Raw genomic sequence first — 19,432 nt, 5'->3', positions numbered from 1 at the left:
ATAGTATAGTGCATTGATGTGGTGTCAGACTCAAACAGGCCTTTAATCCATTACCACTTGCTGAGTTTCAGTGTAATATGAAGGATATTAGTGGACTATCCATACTTAATTGGAAAGGCCATTAAAATACTCTTTCCTTTTCTAGTAACATATCTGTGTGAGGCTGGATTTTTTTCCTATATACTTCAACTAAAACAACAGATTGCAACAGATAGAATGCAGAAGCAGATATGAGAATCCAGCTATGTTCTATTAACTTAGAGATTAAAAATTTACAAAAATGGGAAATAATGCTACTCTTCTCACTAAATTTTTTAAGAGTATAAAGAGGTCCTGACGCCAAAAGTTTCAGAACCACTGCCTTGGAATGAGGAACACCACACGATAAACTCCATCCCTGCGAAGAGTTCGTGATTGACATTGTGGCTCATTTTCAAATATGAAAGGACAAATGGAGATACTCAGAATTTGAGAGCAGTATCTCATATGAATGACAGAAGCTAAAATCATCAAAAAGGGAGCTCAGCAGAAAACAAAGAACAGGAAAGAAAAGTACAAAATCGTTATCATCACCATGGCATCTTTGGAAATAAGGGAAGATTTTGCACCCGTGAAATAAGAACAGAAGCATAAGCAAGAAACATCCAAAAAGCATGTTTTTTTAAAAAAAAAACTTTGAGGCCAGGTGCGGTGGCTCACACCTGTAATCCCAGCACTTTGGGAAGCCAAGGCAGGTGGATCACGAGCTCAGGAGATCGAGACCATCCTGGCTAACACAGTGAAACCCCGTCTCTACTAAAAATACAAAAAATTAGCTGGGCTTGGTGGCGGGCGCCTGTAGTCCCAGTTACTAGGGAGACTGAGGCAGGAGAATGGCATGAACCCGGGAAGTAGAGCTTGCAGTGAGCCAAGATGGTGGCATTGCACTCCAGTCTGGGTGGCAGAGTGAGACTCCATCTCAAAAGAAAAAAACTTTGAAATTGAAAATCTGATGATTGAAACAAACAAAAAGTCAATACAAGAAATGGGGGAAAAAAACAGATGGGAAATAAAGTGGAGGTCTCTCCCTACCAAAAAAAATGGAGCAATAAACAGGAAGAGAGAAAGTAGAAGAGGAAGAATAAGGAAAATTAGCATATTAAACCAGGAGATCCAATATGTGAATAATAGGAACTTTAAAACTGGAAGGAAGGAAATATCAAAAATATAAATCGCGAGCAGAGATTTTTCTTTTTCTTTTTTTTTTTTTATTTTTATACGGAGTCTCGCTTTTGACATGCAAGCTGAAGTGCAATGAGCAATCTCGGCTCGCTGCAATCTCCGCCTCCCAGGCTCAAGCGATTCTCCTGCCTCAGCCTCCCGAGTAGCTGGGACTGCAGGTGTGCACCACCACACCTGGCTAATTTTTGAATTTTTTAGTAGAGATGGGGTTTCACCATGTTGGCCATGCTGGTCCCGAACTCCTGACCTCAGGTGATATGCCTGCCTCAGCCTCCCAGAGTGCTGGGATTATAGGTGTGAGCCACCACACCCAGCCAGGAGCAGAGATTCTCAAGTGTTTTGATCCAGGATCTCTTACATGCTTAAAAATTATAAAGAACCCAAAAAGCCTTTTTGTTTGTGTTTTATTGTGTTTTGTTTGCCACGTGAGAAACGAAAACTGGGAACCTGTTAAGATATCTATTTATTTAAAACGAAAAAAGAAACAAGTCCACATATTTCTAGAAAAATAATTTGACTACTTTTTCCACTAAAGTTTTTTGTTTGTTTTGGAGCTGTTTTATATTTTTCCAGATCTTTTTACTGCCTGACTGACTAGAAGACAGCCGAATTCTCTGTCTGCTTCAGGTTTCCATCTGTCGTGGTATCACACACCATGCAGCCTCTGGAAAAGTTCACTGCACTCTCATGAGCGAATGAAAGTTTAACAACTTAATAATGCCCCAGTATTTTTTATGAGGTCCAACCTTGTAGACCTCCTAAAGGGGTCTCGTCTCAGGAACCCCAGGGGTCCTTAGACCACACTTGGAGAACTGCTATCCAGATCATTTCCCAAATTTGTACATTGGCTCAGTGCATGAAAAAGACCCACCCAAAGCCTGTTATCACAAAATGTTGTAATTATGTCAACTAAGAGAAACTCGAAAAGCTTTCAGAATGGGCTGGGGATCAGAATGATACTGGAATCTCAATAGCAGCATTAGAATCTATAAATCAACAGGTAGACAAATAGCTCCCTGACTACTCCAAGAAAATTACTTCCAACCAAGACTTTTATATCTACTGACATTATTAGCCAAGTGTGAAGGGAGAACATTTTTGAAATGGGAAGAGTCTCAGAAAGCATACCTCCTGTTACTCAGAAAGCTATTGCTCAATTTTATAATCTCCCAAAGGAAGGAATACATTGGAAATGGCAATACAGGAGACTAGCGAAGGCTAGCATTAGGATGGTGTTGATGAAAGAACCAGCAGGCCTGGAGAGCAGCCTGTCCAGGTTGGAGCAGAGGTCACCAAGAAAGAAATGCAAACCATAGAATATATATTTGAACACAGTGAGACAAGACTCATACTTCTGGCACACAACTTGCTAATAAATTAATGGTGTTTATCTTGAAAAAAGGAAAAAATAAGAGAAACAATTTTAACTCCAGGGAAAACATGGTTCTCTAAGAAAGGAAATGAAATCATGGTATACTCTAAGACTAACAGGGCATAATACCTACATAGTCTTAAAGATGTAAATTCTGACATTTAATCGAATCAAATTACATAACAGAACTAGTTGAGAAGGCTGGGCACGGTGGCTCACACTACCCAGCACTTCAGGAAGATCGCTTGAGCCCAGGAGGACCTGCCTGGTTGACAGAGTGAGACCCTGTCTCTAAAATTAAAAAAAGAGAGAGAGAGAGACATCTTAGAACTATTGAGAAGACAAAAGGGTAAGTTTGGGGAAACTGAGAAATAATACCTAAAACTGAAAAATAATGAGAACACATTATCAGCATGCTTAGAGACATGGACCTTCTTAGAGCAGAAACAGCCTAAAGAATCAAAAATGCTCTGGGCAGTGCCCATCGAGAATGAGAAGCAGAGAACCAGAAACTGCTTGTTTTTATCATAATTCCTGTAGAACTTCTTCACTTTTTATTAAATATATAACATATGGCTCATTAAAATAAACACTTAGCATAGTAAAGTGTATATTAATATAACTCATGTGGAGTGCAATTTAGAAATGTGTTAACATTTACACTAAGAATATTCTTTGACCCATCAATTCCATATATAGAATTGTATCCAACAGTGTGAGATTCATTGAATTAATTACAGTACAGTCACACAATGAAGTATTATGCTGTTACTTAAAATAATGATACTCCCAGTAAAAAAAAATAACGTGGGTTTACATTTGAGGAAAGATACTTCCCTCCCTAACATATCTCTCCTTCAAAACACTATCTCTATTATAATTTTGTATTCGTTAGTGTGATATTTCATTGAATGCCTGACTCTTCCAATGGACTGGAAGCTCCATAAGACCAGAGCCACGTAGTCTCCAACCCCTAGGTCACAGACCAATACCAGTCTGTGAACTGTGCATGCGCGGGATCTAGGTTATGAGAATCTAACCATAAGTGTAATATGCTTGAATCATCCCAAAACCATCCCCGCAATCCACTCTGTGGAAGAGTTGTCTTCCACGAAACCGATCCCTGGTGCCAAAAAGGTTGGGGACCCCCGAGAGCCCATATCTCACTTTGCTCACTGATGTGTTCCTAATCCTTTACACTGTACCTGGGACCCAGGCAGCTATTTGATGTCTGAATGAGCATCAATGAGCATTCATGTAGATGATGACAAATGTCTGCAAAACTTAAAGGTAGGCAGGGCTTAGCTCTGGTGGGAGAACTACGGGTTCGACCTGGGTTTAATCCCCTGCTCCAGCATGACCTTGGGCAAGTCCCTTACATTGTATCATCGTATCATTGTAAACATTGTATCATTGGATACAATGACAGCAGGTCCTCAGTTATCCAATTATATGATTCCTTGTAAATGCCATGGAAATGTTTAAACTTTTAAATTATACAAAATATACTCACCCAGAAGACTACAATCTAATACTTCCTGGCTGTTTTTTTTTTTATTAGTGAACTTCTGCAAGATTTGGAAAACTGTGAAAATGATCCTGTGGCCATAGCAGAGTGTTTTGTGTCCAAGGTAAGCAGGGTTCATCCTTCTGGGCCAACTGAGACAGAAACAGAGTACAGAATTTTTCATTTTAAAGTTAAAATGACTGGTTTGTTTCATATCAGATAGAGTTAGCCACTGATCTTTCTCTGGTTTGTTTGTTTGAGTAGCAAAAATGTATTGTTCCTGGAGCCAGGGAGACACTAATCTCGTAGTTTTTCTAGAACTTGTATAGTAACTGAATAATGTTACTCTTTGCTGGGAAAAACTTAAAGCTTGGGAGGGGACAGCCTGGAGTAGAAGAATGGCCGGGCGCGGTGGCTCAAGCCTGTAATCCCAGCACTTTGGGAGGCCGAGACGGGCGGATCACGAGGTCCGGAGATCGAGACCATCCTGGCTAAGATGGTGAAACCCCGTCTCTACTAAAAATACAAAAATTAGCCAGGTGTGGTGGCAGACCCCTGTGATCCCAGCTACTCAGGAGGCTGAGGCAGGAGAATTGCTTGAGCCTGGGAGGCGGAGGTTGCAGTGAGCCAAGATAACGCCATTGCACTCCAGCCTGGGCAACAGAGCAAGATTCCGTCTCAAAAAAAAAAAAAGAAAAGAAAAATAGGCCAGGCACTGTGGCTCACACCTGTAATCCCAGCACTTTGGAAAGCTGAGGCGAGCGAATCACCTGAGGTCAGGAGTTCGAGACCAGCCTGGCCAACATGGTGAAACCCCGTCTCTACTAAAAATACAAAAATTAGCCAGGTGTGGTGGCATGCCTGTAATCCCACCTACTCAGGAGGCTGAGGCAGGAGAATCACTTGAACCCGGGAGGTGGAGGTTGCAGCGGGAGCCAAGATAACGCCATTGCACACCAGCCTGGGCGACAAGAGCAAGACTCTGTCTCAAAAGAAAAAAAAGAAGATGAATGTTAGAAAAATATAAAATACCACTAAACTGGTTTAGTTTAGTGAAAGTGAAAGTTTAGTTTTAGTGAAAGTCCAAGAGAATCTAAATATTTTATGTATAATATATGTGGCACTAGCCTAGTCTTTATGATTATCTTTAATATAGATAATTATCTTTTGAGGGATAGAGAGAAGCAGAATTAATCTCCTACATTTTAAAAAATGTACTCTTCCACTGTTTTCCTAAGCTGCATCAATGGTTTCGAAAAATACAAGGAAAGGATTTGACTTTCAAAGCTTAAATGACAGTGAGCTCGTGCTCTGAACTGGAATAGGAGATGGAATTCTGAAACCTACCCGGCGGGCCTTTCCTACATTACTTTCTCAGCATGCTACCTAGTATATAGAGATTCCTGTCTTGTTTAAATTATCTTAAACATTCAACAGCTTTTGTTTGGAAAGCCTTTAGCAGAAATTGTTTTGCAGCAAACTTTCATGTGGTTTCTGCAGTTGTAGTTTGAAATGCATGAAGGTTTAATAAAAGTTCATGATGGCGCTTTGAGACCCACTGGGAATTAGCACTGTATTTCGAGCTCCGGAGTCGGGTGTGAACTGGGAGATGTGGTTCCAGTCTGACTTGGCTCCGGACTGTTCCACAGGATCGTTTCTGATGGCGGCAGATCCATCCGGATGGCTTCCAAACACAACACCCTGGGTTTTATTGGAGCAAAGTTCCTTAAAGGCAATCCGTGGGCTCGTATATAAAACTCTCCTGACTTTGTGTGTGTGTGTTCACATGTAAAATGTTCGTTCACACACGTTTACCCATGTGTAAGCTGAAACTTACAATCCTTTTCACAGTTGCCTGTGTCAAAATTGGACAGGGATTTGAAAAAAAGAAGAAAAATGAAAGAAGGCGAAATGGGTAAAAAGATATGCTGAGTATATCAAAGGAGATATGTTAGAATAACCACAGCACATAAACAACGTAGAAGCTTTCGGAAATGTTTGGGCTTTTACTGGTAACTGTAATCACAAGTTGATTAAAGATGTTCCAGCGTATGCTTAGCTCTCGCTTAATTATTCACATAAAAGTTTGTTTATGTGCCATGTTGCCAACTCCCAAATCTTCCTTTTCATTGTAATGTTGCCAAGTTTAATTAGAAGACTGACTTGGGCACTCTGCATTTTCGCATGGAAACGGGGAATCGTGAGGGAGTGCTGGGCTCAGGGACTGCCTGCCTTTCACTCAGCACCCTGACATTTAGAAGATGTTACATCTTCTGAAACACAACCAGCTGCTCAACTCTAGGGAGGAATGGAAAATTGCTTTAATTGGGAGGCCATTAATGAAAGAGGTGAAGCTGACAGTTGACTTCTGCTTTTATCTGAACCACTGGGGCCTGCACAGAGATTCATCTTTGACCTTGCTTACTGTCATGGTATATGTAGGTTACAGAAGTCCTTATCAACAAATGGAGAACATGGTCGCTTTTTACCTGATGCTCATAGAAGAATGAACACACAGTTCTCTCGAAGGACAGAAATTAAAGTTTCCTACTGGGCAGGCCAAACCTTCTTCCAGTAAACATTCGTCTGTTTTAGGTCTCTGGAAACACCTAGAATGGCTCACTTTGCTGCTTTTACAAACTCCACCTTCACATCCATCCCTCATCTTAACTGGCAGCAAGGCTGACCCAGGGCAACGTTTAGGAGGGAGAGAAAGTGTCTTTAGAGCCTCAACCTCCCCTTAGCTGCCTACTCTCCCTAGTTGTGTTGTGTCTACCCTCTCTCTGTTGGTGCCTTCTTCCTTTTAGAGCCCAGGAAGTGTGTGCACACACACACACACACACACACGAAAGCATGCACATGTACCACCCACTTACTAAAATTATCCTCAAGGAAGTGTGGATATTAGATAGTCATATGATTAGCGTGAATTTAATTCAAAGTTACCTTACCCATATGCTATTTACATGTTCAGTCTTTCTTGTAGTGTCCAGTGAAAACTTCTCAGGAATCAGGGAGAGGAGGACCCTGTGGCAGAAGAACCCCTAAAATCATACATATTGCTTTACTTTGGCTCCCTATTCAATAAATATTTGAAGGACCCATGTGCTTGATTGGTGAGCACTGATTATATCATATTTTGGCTCTTTCATAATTAAATGTCTCATTTTTATGTCATCTCTAATTACAATTTGAAAGATTTGAAGAACTAGAAGGAATATATTTTCTTGTAATTTGTATATATTTGTATAACACATTCCCCTAAATCCTTCTAAGTGGATTTGGAGTGGCATATTTAATAAATAATGGTATCTAAGTAGGAATTGTTGATTTTTATGTGAAACCGTCATTTTTAAGGTCCACAGAGCTTCACAAACCTAAGGACAAACTTGCATTTAATTCCAATTAAGGACATATAGCTGATTTAAATCAAAACCCTCCAATTTAAAATAGGAATAGAGCCATGATATCACAAAATGCACAGAAATTCAGTCGTGCGTAAGTCATGAGGTCTTATGATAGCTGGGTACAAGTAGGTCACTATATTATGCAATGTCAATCTATTTTCGTTGAAGCCATTGTTTTCTCATTTGTATTTTAAATGATCCTTCAGGTCCCAAATTTTAAGGAAAGTCAACTTGATATTGTTCTCTTCCAGGTTGAGTATAGCAAGAGGCAGGAAAGAAAAAGCAAGAAGCTCCCAAAGTATGAGCCAATCAGAGAAAAGTCCCCATTTGGTACATTAGCTTGCTCACAGACCTTGGGCAAGTCACTCTGGCATTTTCATCCATGGAGCCAGGGCTGGCTTCAAGAACCCATAAGCGAACTCAGGTGCACAAAGGGGCCCAGGTAGAGTCTGTAGCAGTCGAGGTGTTTGCCTGGTCTCCTGGGGATGGTCACTGCCATGTGAAACTGCAGGCCCAGGGCTGGTGGGTCTTATACTTCTTCAGGAGAAGCCAGAAATTGAATTTTTTTTTTCTTCTTGAGACGGAGTTTCGCTGTTGTCGCCCATGCTGGAGTGCAGTGGTGCGATCTCGGCTCACCACAACTTCCACCTCCCAGATTCAAGCAAGTCTCCTGCCTCAGCCCTCCGAGTAGCTGGGATTACAGGCATGTGCCACCATACCCGGCTCATTTTGTATTTTTTTAATAGAGACGGGGTTTCTCCATGTTGGTCAGGCTGGTCTTGAACTCCTGACCTCGGGTGCTCCACCCGCCTCAGCCTCCCAAAGTGCTGGGATTACAGGCGTGAGCCAGCGTGCCTTGTCGAAATAAAAATATTTGTATCTTTCAACTTTTAAAAGTTGGCAACTAATTTAGACTTTTTAAAATCACGTGCTTGAAAATTTGGTACAATGCTTGAAATGTTGGCAAGGCCATGGGGAAAGAGATACTCTCGCAACTATAGGAAAAGAAAATGGCATGGCCCCTATGGAGAGGAATTGAGCTGTGTATCTAGCATCTGAATTCACCCTTTCACCCATCAGTCCTACATCGAGAGATATATTCCAAGGATACACTGACAGAAATTCATGTAAGCATAATACTGTTTAATGTTTGTTACTGCAAAAGACTAGAAACAGCCAAACGTCCCTAAACAAGAACCTGTTTGAATCACCTTTGGCATCCACATAATGAAGTACTGTGAAGCAATAACAGTAAAGAATATCTTGGCCAGGCATAGTAGCTCACGCCTATAATCCCAGCACTTTGGGAGACCAAGGCGGGCAGATTACCTGAGATCAGGAGTTCAAGACCAACTTGACCAACATGATGAAACTCCATCTCTACTAAAAATACAAAAAATTAACCAGGCGTGGTGGCAAGCACCTGGTTGGCAAGCATCTCGACTAAAAATACAAAAAATTAACCAGGCGTGGTGGCAATTCCCAGCTACTAGGTAGGCTGAGGCAGAAGAATCACGTGAACACAGGAGGCAGAGGTTGTAGTGAGCTGAGATTGCACCACTGGACTCCAAGCCTGGGCGACAGGGTGAGACTCTGTCTCAAAAAAAAAAAAATCTTTATGCACTTCTCAGGGAAGGGAGTGGATAAAAGTGTGTGTACAGCACTGTGGTTCCCAAAGTGTGGTCCTGGACCTGCAGCATCAGCGTCACTTGGGAACTTGTTAGAAATGCAGATTCCTAGGCCCTACTCCAAGACCTACTACATCAGAAACCCAGCAGTCTATGTTTTAACAGGCCCTCCAGGTAATTCTGATACTCAAGTTTGAGGATCACTGGTATAACATTTGTTTACATAGGAGATGAAAGCCTGTAAGATTAAAAATTGATTATAAAAAATTGATTAAAATTGATTAAAAATTGACACAGGAATGGAGAGAACAGACTAGAAGGGAAAAGAATAGAGGTTAGGCTTCTTCGGAGGCAGGGAACGGTGGCTCACACCTGTAATCTTAGCACTTTGAGAGGCCGAGGTGGGTAGATCACTTGAGGCCAGGAGTTTGAGACCAGCCTGGCAAACATGACAAAACCCCATCTCTACTAAAAAAAAAAATATATATATATATATAAAATATATATAGTATATTTTTAAAATATAATATTAGCTAGGCCGTAGTGAGTAGCTGGGACTACAGGTATACGCTACCACACCCAACACATTTTTTGAATTTTTAGTAGAGATAGGGTTTCGCCATGTTGGCCAGCCTGGTCTTAGACACCTGGCCTCAAGTGAGCTGCCTGCCTTGGCCTCCCAAAGTGGTGGGATTATAGGCATGAGCCACCATGCCCGGACTAAAATAAGAAAACTAAACAGAATACCATTGTTACACTTAAGTAATTCCATAACATCATGAGTTTCACCAGTCATTATTCATATTTCCTTTTTTCTTTTTAAAAGATTTTGCCTGTTTGATTTGCAAATAAAAATCACACAGAGCAGGCCGGGTTGCAGTGGCTCATGCCCAGGAGGCAAAGGCTGCAGTGAACCAATATTACAACACTGCGCTGCAGCCTGGGTGACAGAGCAAGACTCACAAACAAACAAATCTCAAAAACAAACAACAACAACAACAAAACACACCACTTCCTACCTCTGTCTGCTGAGAAGTCCTAGAAATGATGATTACCCTGCAGCAAGAGTATCCCTGATACCCAGATTGTGGTCTCCCAACACTGTTTCCTGCCAGAAGGAATAGGGACTCCATGAAGAATGACTGTAGGGCACGAAATATACAAGATAGTCTGGAACATCTTGTCACACCAGGAAACAAGCTACAAAACACCATAGGCCAGGTCATGAATGCTCAAGAAGGGGCTCCTACTAGCCGAAAATGGGATAATTTAAACATCAGTGAAGATAATTACCTGAAAACAATGAAAACTCATTAAATAGGCCCATATTAATGAATTTGCAGTGATATTAAAACACCAAATTGATCACATTTGCATGATGCTGGAGAATCAATGCATTATTTTGAAAATTAAAGGAAAGAATTGGCTGGGTGTGGTAGCTTATACATGTAATCCCTTACACTTTGGGAGGCTGAGTCAGGGGGATCACTTGAGCCCAGAGGTTTGAGACCAGCCTAGGCAACATAGCAAGACCCCGTTTCCATAAAAAAGTTTAAAACTTAGCCAGAGGTGGTGGCATGCCTGTGGTCCCAGATACTCTGGAGGCTGGGGTGGGAGGATCACTTGATCCCAGGAGGTTGTGGCTGAAATGAACCATGACAACACCTCTGTACTCCAGTATGGGTGACAGAGCAAGATCCTGTCTTGAAATGAAAAGGAAAGAATTAAGCATTTATTCTGCCTTTCCCACACAAACCATAAACTGCAGAGTAACCAAGAGTTAATATAAGGAGGTTCTTTTTATGGAAAGATTCTAGCTAATAAATAAGGAATAAAGTATTAGAAATACCGCTGTTTCCCAAACCCTAATAAATTAATAGATCTAGCCAATAAGTACCAATGGTTGTTAGCATCACAGAAGAGAGACAACCAGACTTTATATCCATTGGACTTCCCGATTCCATTAGACTTCCATTGTACTTCCATTAGAGGAAGCACAAAATAGCCACTAGTGTATTGTGCCAAATTATGGAACCTAAATCTGAGCAAGTCTGTACTAAACCAGTACGACTATAATGGACAGGGCATATTAAATGAAACCAGGCTGGGCGTGATGGCTCACGCCTGTAATCCTAGCACTTTGGGATGCCAAGGTGGGTGGATCACTTGAGGTCAGGAGTTCAAGACCTGCGTGGCCAACATGGGGAAACTCCGTCTCCAGTAAAAATGCAAAAGTTAGCCAAGTGTGGTGACGCATTCCTATAATACCTGCTACTTGAGAGGGTGAGGCAGGAGAATCACTTGAACCTGGGACGCAGAGGCTGCAGTGAGCCAAGATCATGCCACTGCACTCCAGCCTGGGCAACAGAGTGAGAATCCATCTCAAAAACATAAATAAAAAGGAAACTCTAAGGATGTCATCAGTAATACTGGAACTGGGGCTGTGCAGCACAACAGTATGGTTTCTTCAACTCACTTGCAAAAGGAAGAAAAATAGGGGAGAACTGAAAGATTGAAAGAGACTACTAAAGAGATAGCAACCATTTGCTCTGTGTGATTTTTTTTTTTTTTTTTTAAGACAGTCTCACTCTATCGCCCAGGCTGGAGTGCAGTCGCGTGATCTCAGCTCACTACAAGCTCCGCCTTCCGGGTTCACACCATTCTCCCGCCTCAGCCTCCCGAGTAGCTGGGACTACAGGCACCCGCCACCACACCTGGCTAATTTTTTGTATTTTCAGTAGAGATGGCATTTCACCATGTTAGCCAGGATGGTCTCGATCTCCTGACCTCATGATCCACCCGCCGCGGCCTCCCAAAGTGCTGGGATTACAGGCGTGAGCCACCATGCCCAGCCTGCTCTGTGTGATTTTTATTTGCAAATCAAACAGGCAAAATCTTTTAAAAAGAGAAAAGGAAATATGAATAGTGACTGGTGAAACTTCATGATGTTATGGAATTATTTAAGTGTAACAATGGTATTCTGTTTAGTTTCCTTATTTTAGTCCGGGCACGGTGGCTCATGCCTATAATCCCAACACTTTGGGAGTCCAAGGCAGGCGGATCACTTGAGGCCAGGCGTTCAAGACCAGGCTGGCCAACATGGCGAAACCCTATCTCTACTAAAAATTCAAAAAATGTGTTGGGTGTGGTAGCGTACACCTGTAGTCCCAGCTACTCAGGAGGCCGAAGCAGGAAAATTGCTTGAACCCAGGAGGCGGAGGTTGCAGTGAGCCGAGATCGCACCACTGCACTCCAGCCAGGGCAACAAGTGAGACTCCGTCTCAAAAAAATAAAATAAAGTCCTTATTTTAGAGATACATGTTAAACTATTTACAAGCAAAATGATGTCTAGAATTTAATTCAGGATGATGGGGAAGCAGAGGAGCAGCCAGGGGCAGAGACAAGGCGTTAATGATTGGTTGGACGATAGAAACTTGGGGATTCATTATACCATTCTGTCTACTTGAAACTTTCCATTAAAAAAAAGTTTAACCTAATTCCAGTTGAGATTAACAGGAAAGATTCTAAGTAGAGATTTTAGAATTTAAAAAAATTAAAGCATTAACGCTGCCAGAAAAATAGGCACTTAGGGTCACATGTGAATCTAGCATTAAGTGGTCTAGAAAGTAAAAGTTTAAAAAAATTGCAGAATATGAAACCCCACCAAAATAATCTGTGGCTCTTTTTCAAAATATAATTTCAAGGCTAAGCATGGTGGCTCATGCCTGTAATCCCAGCACTTTGAGAAGCTGAGGCGGGCAGATAACTGGAGACCAGGAATTAGAGACAAGCCTGGCCAACATAGCGAAACCCCATCTTTACTAAAAATACAAAAAATTAGCTGGGCGTGGTGACGCATGCCTGTAATCTCGGCTACTCGGGAGGCTGAAGCACAAGAATTGCTTGTACTGGGGAGGTGGAGACGGAGGCTACAGTGAGCAGAGATCGTGCCATTGCACTCCAGCCTAGGCAACAGAGCGAGACTCCATCTCAAAAAAAAAAGTAATTTTATTTTAGATTTTGCAAGAGCTAGTAATTCATTAGCCTTGAATTAGTTATTCTGACTGACGGTCTTACCATCAAAAGTTCCGGCCACTTCCTCTCCCTGTCTACATACCTCTCTTCTTTGTCAGTCTAGGAAAAAATTGTGAAAGACATTGAAATCCACCAAAGTCGGGCATGGTGGTGCATTCCTGTAATCCCAGCTACTCGGGAGACTTAGGCAGGATAATCACTTGAACTGCTGGGGAGGCGGAGATGCAGTGAGCCGAAATCATGCCATTGCACTCCAGCCTGGCGAACGAGAGTGAAACTCCACCTCAAATATATATATATGTAGAAATGTCAAGGCCCAAATGCTATTTCTTTTTATTGTTTTCAAATGAATGTGTCTGTGCTTTGTTGCCTATAAAAATATCTTCTGTTTCCTTGCAGAGTGAAGAGTTCCACATTTATACCCAGTATTGCACTAACTATCCAAGGTATGGATCAAGAATGGGACAAGAGTACTTTTGCTCACTTTCACATTGTTTCAAGTCAGCTGGTGCAGTACACATGGTTGTTAGGTGTTCTGTGCCTGGCCTTGTGCTGAATAATATGGGAAGAATGCAAAACATGCTGAGAACAGATTATAGGGGCACCCAGATATGGATCCATCTGGGCTTTGGGGCTCCCTGCAGAGCCAGTGTGGGGAAAAATTGAGAAAGTCTATGGAGAAACCAAAAAGATGACTAGGTATCTCCGAAAGGAAACTAAGCAAGCTGTTGCATCAGGGTAAGTCTTGCCTGCTAGCCCTTTTCTGTGCGTGTCATGTTTTTAAGAATTTTGGAAACACTGCTAATGAGTTTTTATAATCTAGGTGGGGAGAGAACAGGTTCTATTTTTTCCAAATAAATTTTAGGAACTATGTAAGTTTAAGGGAGTTCAGAGGAAGGACAGATCATCATAAGCCTAGATGAGAAGAGGGGCTTCATCATCTCACCTGGGTTGTTGGTTCAGTTTTTCTTGCATTGGAAGTCCATGTCACAAGGGCCATGTAGGAAGCATCCTTGGTCAATGTATTGACCATTTCAGTAAGAGAGTTGGGCCTAAGATGATGGGCTACAACTGTAGGAATTTTTTTTTTTCTCCAGAAGTCATCTATTGGGCCCTTACTAATTCCTAAGCACTGTACTAAATGCTGTAAATACAAAATACTAAATTTAACTTTTCAAAGAAATCCAGAGATATTGATATTTTTTTAAAGCAGAGCACTCATCCCGGTGCCTGGCCCCTCCTAGGTTCTTCATAAGTGCTAGTTCATCATCATCCCTGCCCCTTCCCCATTTCATGGATGAAGTAACTGAGGCTCTGATAGGTAAGGTGATTCTCTGAGGGGTGCATAGCTGATGAATGCCCCAACCTGGATTTGAACCAGGGTTTCTTCTCCGACTTCTAAGACCTCGTGCTACTATGAATATGTCCTTGTAAAAGTTGCTGAAACTGTGAGTCTCCCCCTGCCTTTTTATTTTCCTTTTTTTCCACATGATTAGCAGACTTTGAGTTATGGATTGTTTTGTTTTGTTTTTTTGAGACAGTCTCACTCCACCACCCAGGCTGGAGTGCAGTGGCGCGATCTCAGCTCACTGCAACCTTTACCTTTGGGTTCAAATGATTCTCCTACCTCAACCTCCTGAGTAGCTGCAATTATACCGCGCCCTGCCAGACTCTGAGTTATCTTAAGGACCAGCCAGGAAGAAGAGCGCTAGGGAGACTTTACACATTCTGTAGCCAGTCTTGGTAGACAGGTCCCTGACGATAAAGTGGATGGTGGGATCCACCTAGAAGAGAAGCCAACAGGCTGAGCCCTGAGTGTTACTTCTGGAAGGAAGAACAAATAGGTCCCCTGCTCCCCACTGTCAGCAGTAACCTCGGAAAGCCAGTGTAGATTAAAAGACCCAGGATGTTGCTGCATGTGGTGGCATGCATCTCTAGTCCTAGAGCTACTCAAGAGGCTGCGGCAGGAGGATAACTTGAGCCCAGAGGCTGGGGCAGGAGGATAGCTTGAGCCCAGGAGTTTGAGGCTACAGTGAGCTATTATCGCACCACTGCACTGCAGCCCAGGCAACGGAGCAAGATCCTATATCTTAAAGACCAAGAAGCAGCCAGGTCCAGTGACTTATGCCTGTAATCCTAGCACTTTGGGAGAGCAAGGCAGGCAGATCACTTGGGGTCAGGAGTTCAAGACCAACCTGGGCAACATGGCAGAAGCCCGTCTCTACTAAAAATACAAAAATCAGCTAGGCGCGGTGGCACATGCCTGTAATCCCAGCTACTTGGGACGCTGAGGCAGGAGAATCCCTTGAACCTAGGAGGCGGAGGTTGCAGTGAACTGAGATCACACCACTGCACTCCAGCCTTGTTGACAGAGAAAGAAAGACTCTGTCTTAAAAAAAAAACAAAAAAACCCGAGAAGCCAGAAGTTCAGAGGCTCAGCTTACTCATGGCAAATACTTTCCCTGGGAGGATCCTTGCTTTCCCCAGTTTCCCCTAAAAAAAAAAAACAAAAAATAAATAAATAGACCCACATGCATATTAGAACATTTATTATACATCCTTATCTGTAGACCCACCCATAGTTAATTTACATGGTTTCACTTAAACAATTTTCTCTCTTAAAGGATTTGTTTCCATCTTAATGCTGAAAACATCAGGAGATTGCAGGATGCCCCAGCTAAATTCCATGATTCTAAACCAAAAGCCAGCCTGCCTCACACCCTACCTCAGAGGGATCACAGAATCGGCCCTCAACTTCTCCACAAAACTTCTTCCTCAGGGAAGGGAAAAACATTCAGATTCTGAAGAATCAACAAAGTTCCGAACCCAATTATGAGAATCTAAAACGATACAGGAGCTTGTTTGGGGAATTATGTTTGTGCAAATTTCATTATAAACATATCATTTGAAGAAATAACCTCTTAATTTAAACTTTCAAAATTGCAAATTCAGAAGATTTTGTGATTTATTAAGAAGAGTACAAAATAAAAACAGCCTTTCTATATGCTAGGCTGCCTCAGAGCCAGGGAAAAGGCAAAATCATTTGCGCAAGGACATTTTTAAGAGCTTGTCATTCATGGAGCACCTCCCAAGCCTGGTGTATGTTGGCAGGAAATAGCAAACAATACCCTTGCCTTCAAGCAGTTTCTATTCTTTTGAAGGTCAGATGCAACTAAATGCGATGGTGAAAGAGCACGTTCTGGAAGATCAAATAAATATAAATTAACACAGGACCAACTCAGTAATGTGTAATAAAAGCTCAAGGTTAAGGATAATTTTCTGGAGAAAGTTGTCTTTTTTTGGAGTTAGAGTCTCGCTCTGTCGCCCAGGCTGGAGTGCACTGGTGTGATCTCAGCTCACTGCAACCTTTGCCTCCCGGGTTCAAGCAATTCTCTTGCCTCAGCCTCCCAAGTAGCTGGGATTACAGGCACGTGCCACCACACCCATCTAATTTTTGTATTTTTAGGAGAGATGGGGTTTCACCATGTTGGCCAAGCTGGTCTCGAGCTCCTGATCTCAAGTGATCCACCCGCCTCGGCCTTCCAAAGTGCTGGGATTACAGGCATGAGCCACCATGCCTGGTGAGACAGTTGTCTTTAAAAAAAAAAAAAAAAAAAAAATTGAGTCTGACTTTGAAGAAACATGTTAGCAGAGAGGTACTCAAAAGTTGTTCTCAGTGAAGAAGACATCTCCATTTCTTGACCAGTTGTGTGGTTTTCATATTCATAGAGAAATATGTTAACTTGTCTGCTTGTATCCAATCAGTTTGCTCTCTGAGACCCGAAGTTCCTTTCTCCCACTTAACAAGCCAAAAGTGCCAGGTGTTTCAGCCTATCTGACAATTTTCCTTCCCCCTTTGGAGCCAGGCTGATGATATTAAATGTCGCAGGCACATCTTGACAGTGTCCACTATCTTCATACCAGTCACACGTCAGTGATTTTACTGTGACGAGACACAGGCTCCCACACTCTGTTCCCCAGGGAGGGGCGCAAACCCGGCCAGGTCCTTGTCCTCAGATGCCTGCCTGTGCCCAAGACTTCCAGGAACCTGGAGCTCAGCACACTCCTAATTTGTTGCAGGTTTTTACCCTTAAGCAAGAGCCCAAGCCTTTAGGTGGCCAAAGGGCTACAGAGCAGCCAATTCTGACTCTAAAGAACCTTAGAAACGTTCCCGGGTTACACGATGGAGAGTTTTGAAATCTTGACTCAAGGGGAAAATAAATCAATGTGAATAGATTTTTCTCAAAGTAGATTGGCACAAAAGGGATTCTGATGGTTTAATTATGAAACTTGCATTTAACTTCCTCACAGCCTTATTTTCTTGTTTGGCTCTATCTGATTTTCTCAATTAATCCTGAAAATGTTACTGACTTAGGGAGAAAAGGGCTGAAATTATTTCCACCTGCTTCCTTCTACATTTTGAGAACAAAAGAGTTTTAATTTACATGTGTGTGACTGCACAAGCCATTAGCTTGCTTTGTGATACGAGCATTGTTTCAGCCATTGCCTTAAGATGTTTTGGGGCTATCTATGCCCAGCACCTGGGGGGATCTGGGTTGAAGGAATTCTAACCCACTTTTGGAACACCCTCCTCTGAGGCGCACTCCATAGGCGCAAGACTATCTGGCTTTCCCAGAAGCTGTATTATGTGTAAGGATAACAATTTGGAGGTAGAAAGGGAGACCTGTTCAAAGATTCCCCCAAGGGAAGAGGTCTCTAAGGAAGGCCACCACATCGGGTCACAGTTTGTGCATCATATAAAAGGGGCCAGCGGAGGGGGTGATAAATGCTCTGACAGGGAACCGGATCTTCTAGCAGGAAGGAACTCCTTTTTCTTAGTAAGAAGAAAGTCTGCCTACTCTTTATAATCTAACCTGTGGAAATGGAATACAGACGTGCTGTGTGAGCACTGCACAGAGATACCCAGATAGGGCACAGCTAGGGGCTAAAATCCCACTCAGATAAATTTTGTCAAGCCATGGACCCTGGCACAAGGCTGCGTCTCCTAGAAAGAAGGAACTTGTTCCTTAGAAGCCATGAGTCCAGGGTGCCACTGCCGCTGGGTCCAGTGCCTTTATCTAATTCCCAGAGGGACCCCTTTCTCCAATTTACCTAAAGGCGTGCTGATCTGGCTGCAGCTCTGGAACTACCCTACCCACTTTAGAGCATTTACACTTGTAATGGCATTTAAAACTTGAATATCCACATAAAGCATTACAATTTAGATAAAAACATGGATTCTTCCTGCAGATCCGTGGCTGTGCTAACAGAGTGCATGAGGAACAAGATACTGGCCAAATTCTTCAGGGAACGTCAGGAAACTCTGAAGCACTCACTGCCTCTGGGGTCCTATCTCTTGAAACCAGTGCAGCGGATTCTCAAGTATCATCTCCTTCTGCATGTAAGTTTTTGCCTGGCGTGAGCACTTTCCAGAGGATGGGAGTTTTGTGTGTATATATTAAGTTTGGTGGAAAATACCAGAAAATGCTGTGGACATATGGAAACATTTCCCACACTCATATTTCACAACTGACTAATCTGCTTTGAGGATTTGGAGATATTTATATTCTAGGCCTGTAGTCCCATTGACAACAGCCAAGAGAAGAGATTAATCTTAGTTCTGATTCTGATGGGGCTTAGGAGTGCCTCGCCCTGTGCACTGACAGTTTCAGGCAGGGAGCTATCATGCAAATGGAAAACAGATTTTGTAATGTTTCCATCAGCCCCGATTCAGTAGGCAATTGGAAAGGAAAGCTGTTTGTCATAGATTGGCTTTTGTATGGAGAGCAAAGAGAAGGGGCTAAAATGGGAGAGGACAGATGAGCAGAGTCGTAAGTGACCTCCACGCTGGGCTTAGCGTCACTTCAGGTGTCTCTCCTCTTATATTATTTTCCGCTACTTTTACAAAATTCAAGAAGGCTTTATAAACAAAGATAATCATATCTCTTAAGTTCTTTTTTCTTTTCTTTTCTTTTTTTTTTTCTTGAGACAGGGTCTGGCTCTGTTGCCCAGGCTGGCAGGCAGTGGTGTAATCACAGATCACTACAACCTCCGCCTCCTGGGCTCAAGCAGTCCTCCTACCTCAGCACCCTGAGTAGCTGGGACTCCAGGTGTGCACCACCATGCCCGGCTAATTTTTTGTATTTTTGGTAGAGATAGAATGTCACCATGTTGCCCAGCCTGGTCTCAAATTCCTGAGCTCAAGCAATCCTCCTGCCTCAGTCTCCCAAAGTGCTGGGATTACAGACATGAGCCACCATGC

The 19,432-nt window shown here is 42.5% G+C and overlaps 1 protein-coding gene across 1 annotated transcript in view; it reads left to right on the top strand.

Moving 5' to 3' along the window:
* PLEKHG1 (pleckstrin homology domain containing, family G (with RhoGef domain) member 1) overlaps positions 1 to 19,432 on the top strand; it is a 175,567-nt gene that overhangs the window by 115,845 nt on the left and 40,290 nt on the right. Inside the window, exons 4-6 of the mRNA XM_011943778.1 lie at positions 4,155 to 4,224; positions 13,570 to 13,616; positions 18,421 to 18,571. Coding sequence (XP_011799168.1) covers positions 4,155 to 4,224; positions 13,570 to 13,616; positions 18,421 to 18,571 — 268 coding nt within the window. The remainder of the gene's footprint in view (positions 1 to 4,154; positions 4,225 to 13,569; positions 13,617 to 18,420; positions 18,572 to 19,432) is intronic.

Source organism: Colobus angolensis, unplaced genomic scaffold (assembly GCF_000951035.1).
Source record: "Colobus angolensis palliatus isolate OR3802 unplaced genomic scaffold, Cang.pa_1.0 Scaffold221, whole genome shotgun sequence".
Classification (NCBI taxonomy): Eukaryota; Metazoa; Chordata; class Mammalia; order Primates; family Cercopithecidae; genus Colobus; species Colobus angolensis.
Note: the sequence above shows the minus strand (reverse complement) of the source record. Positions and strands in the feature narration are given on the sequence as shown.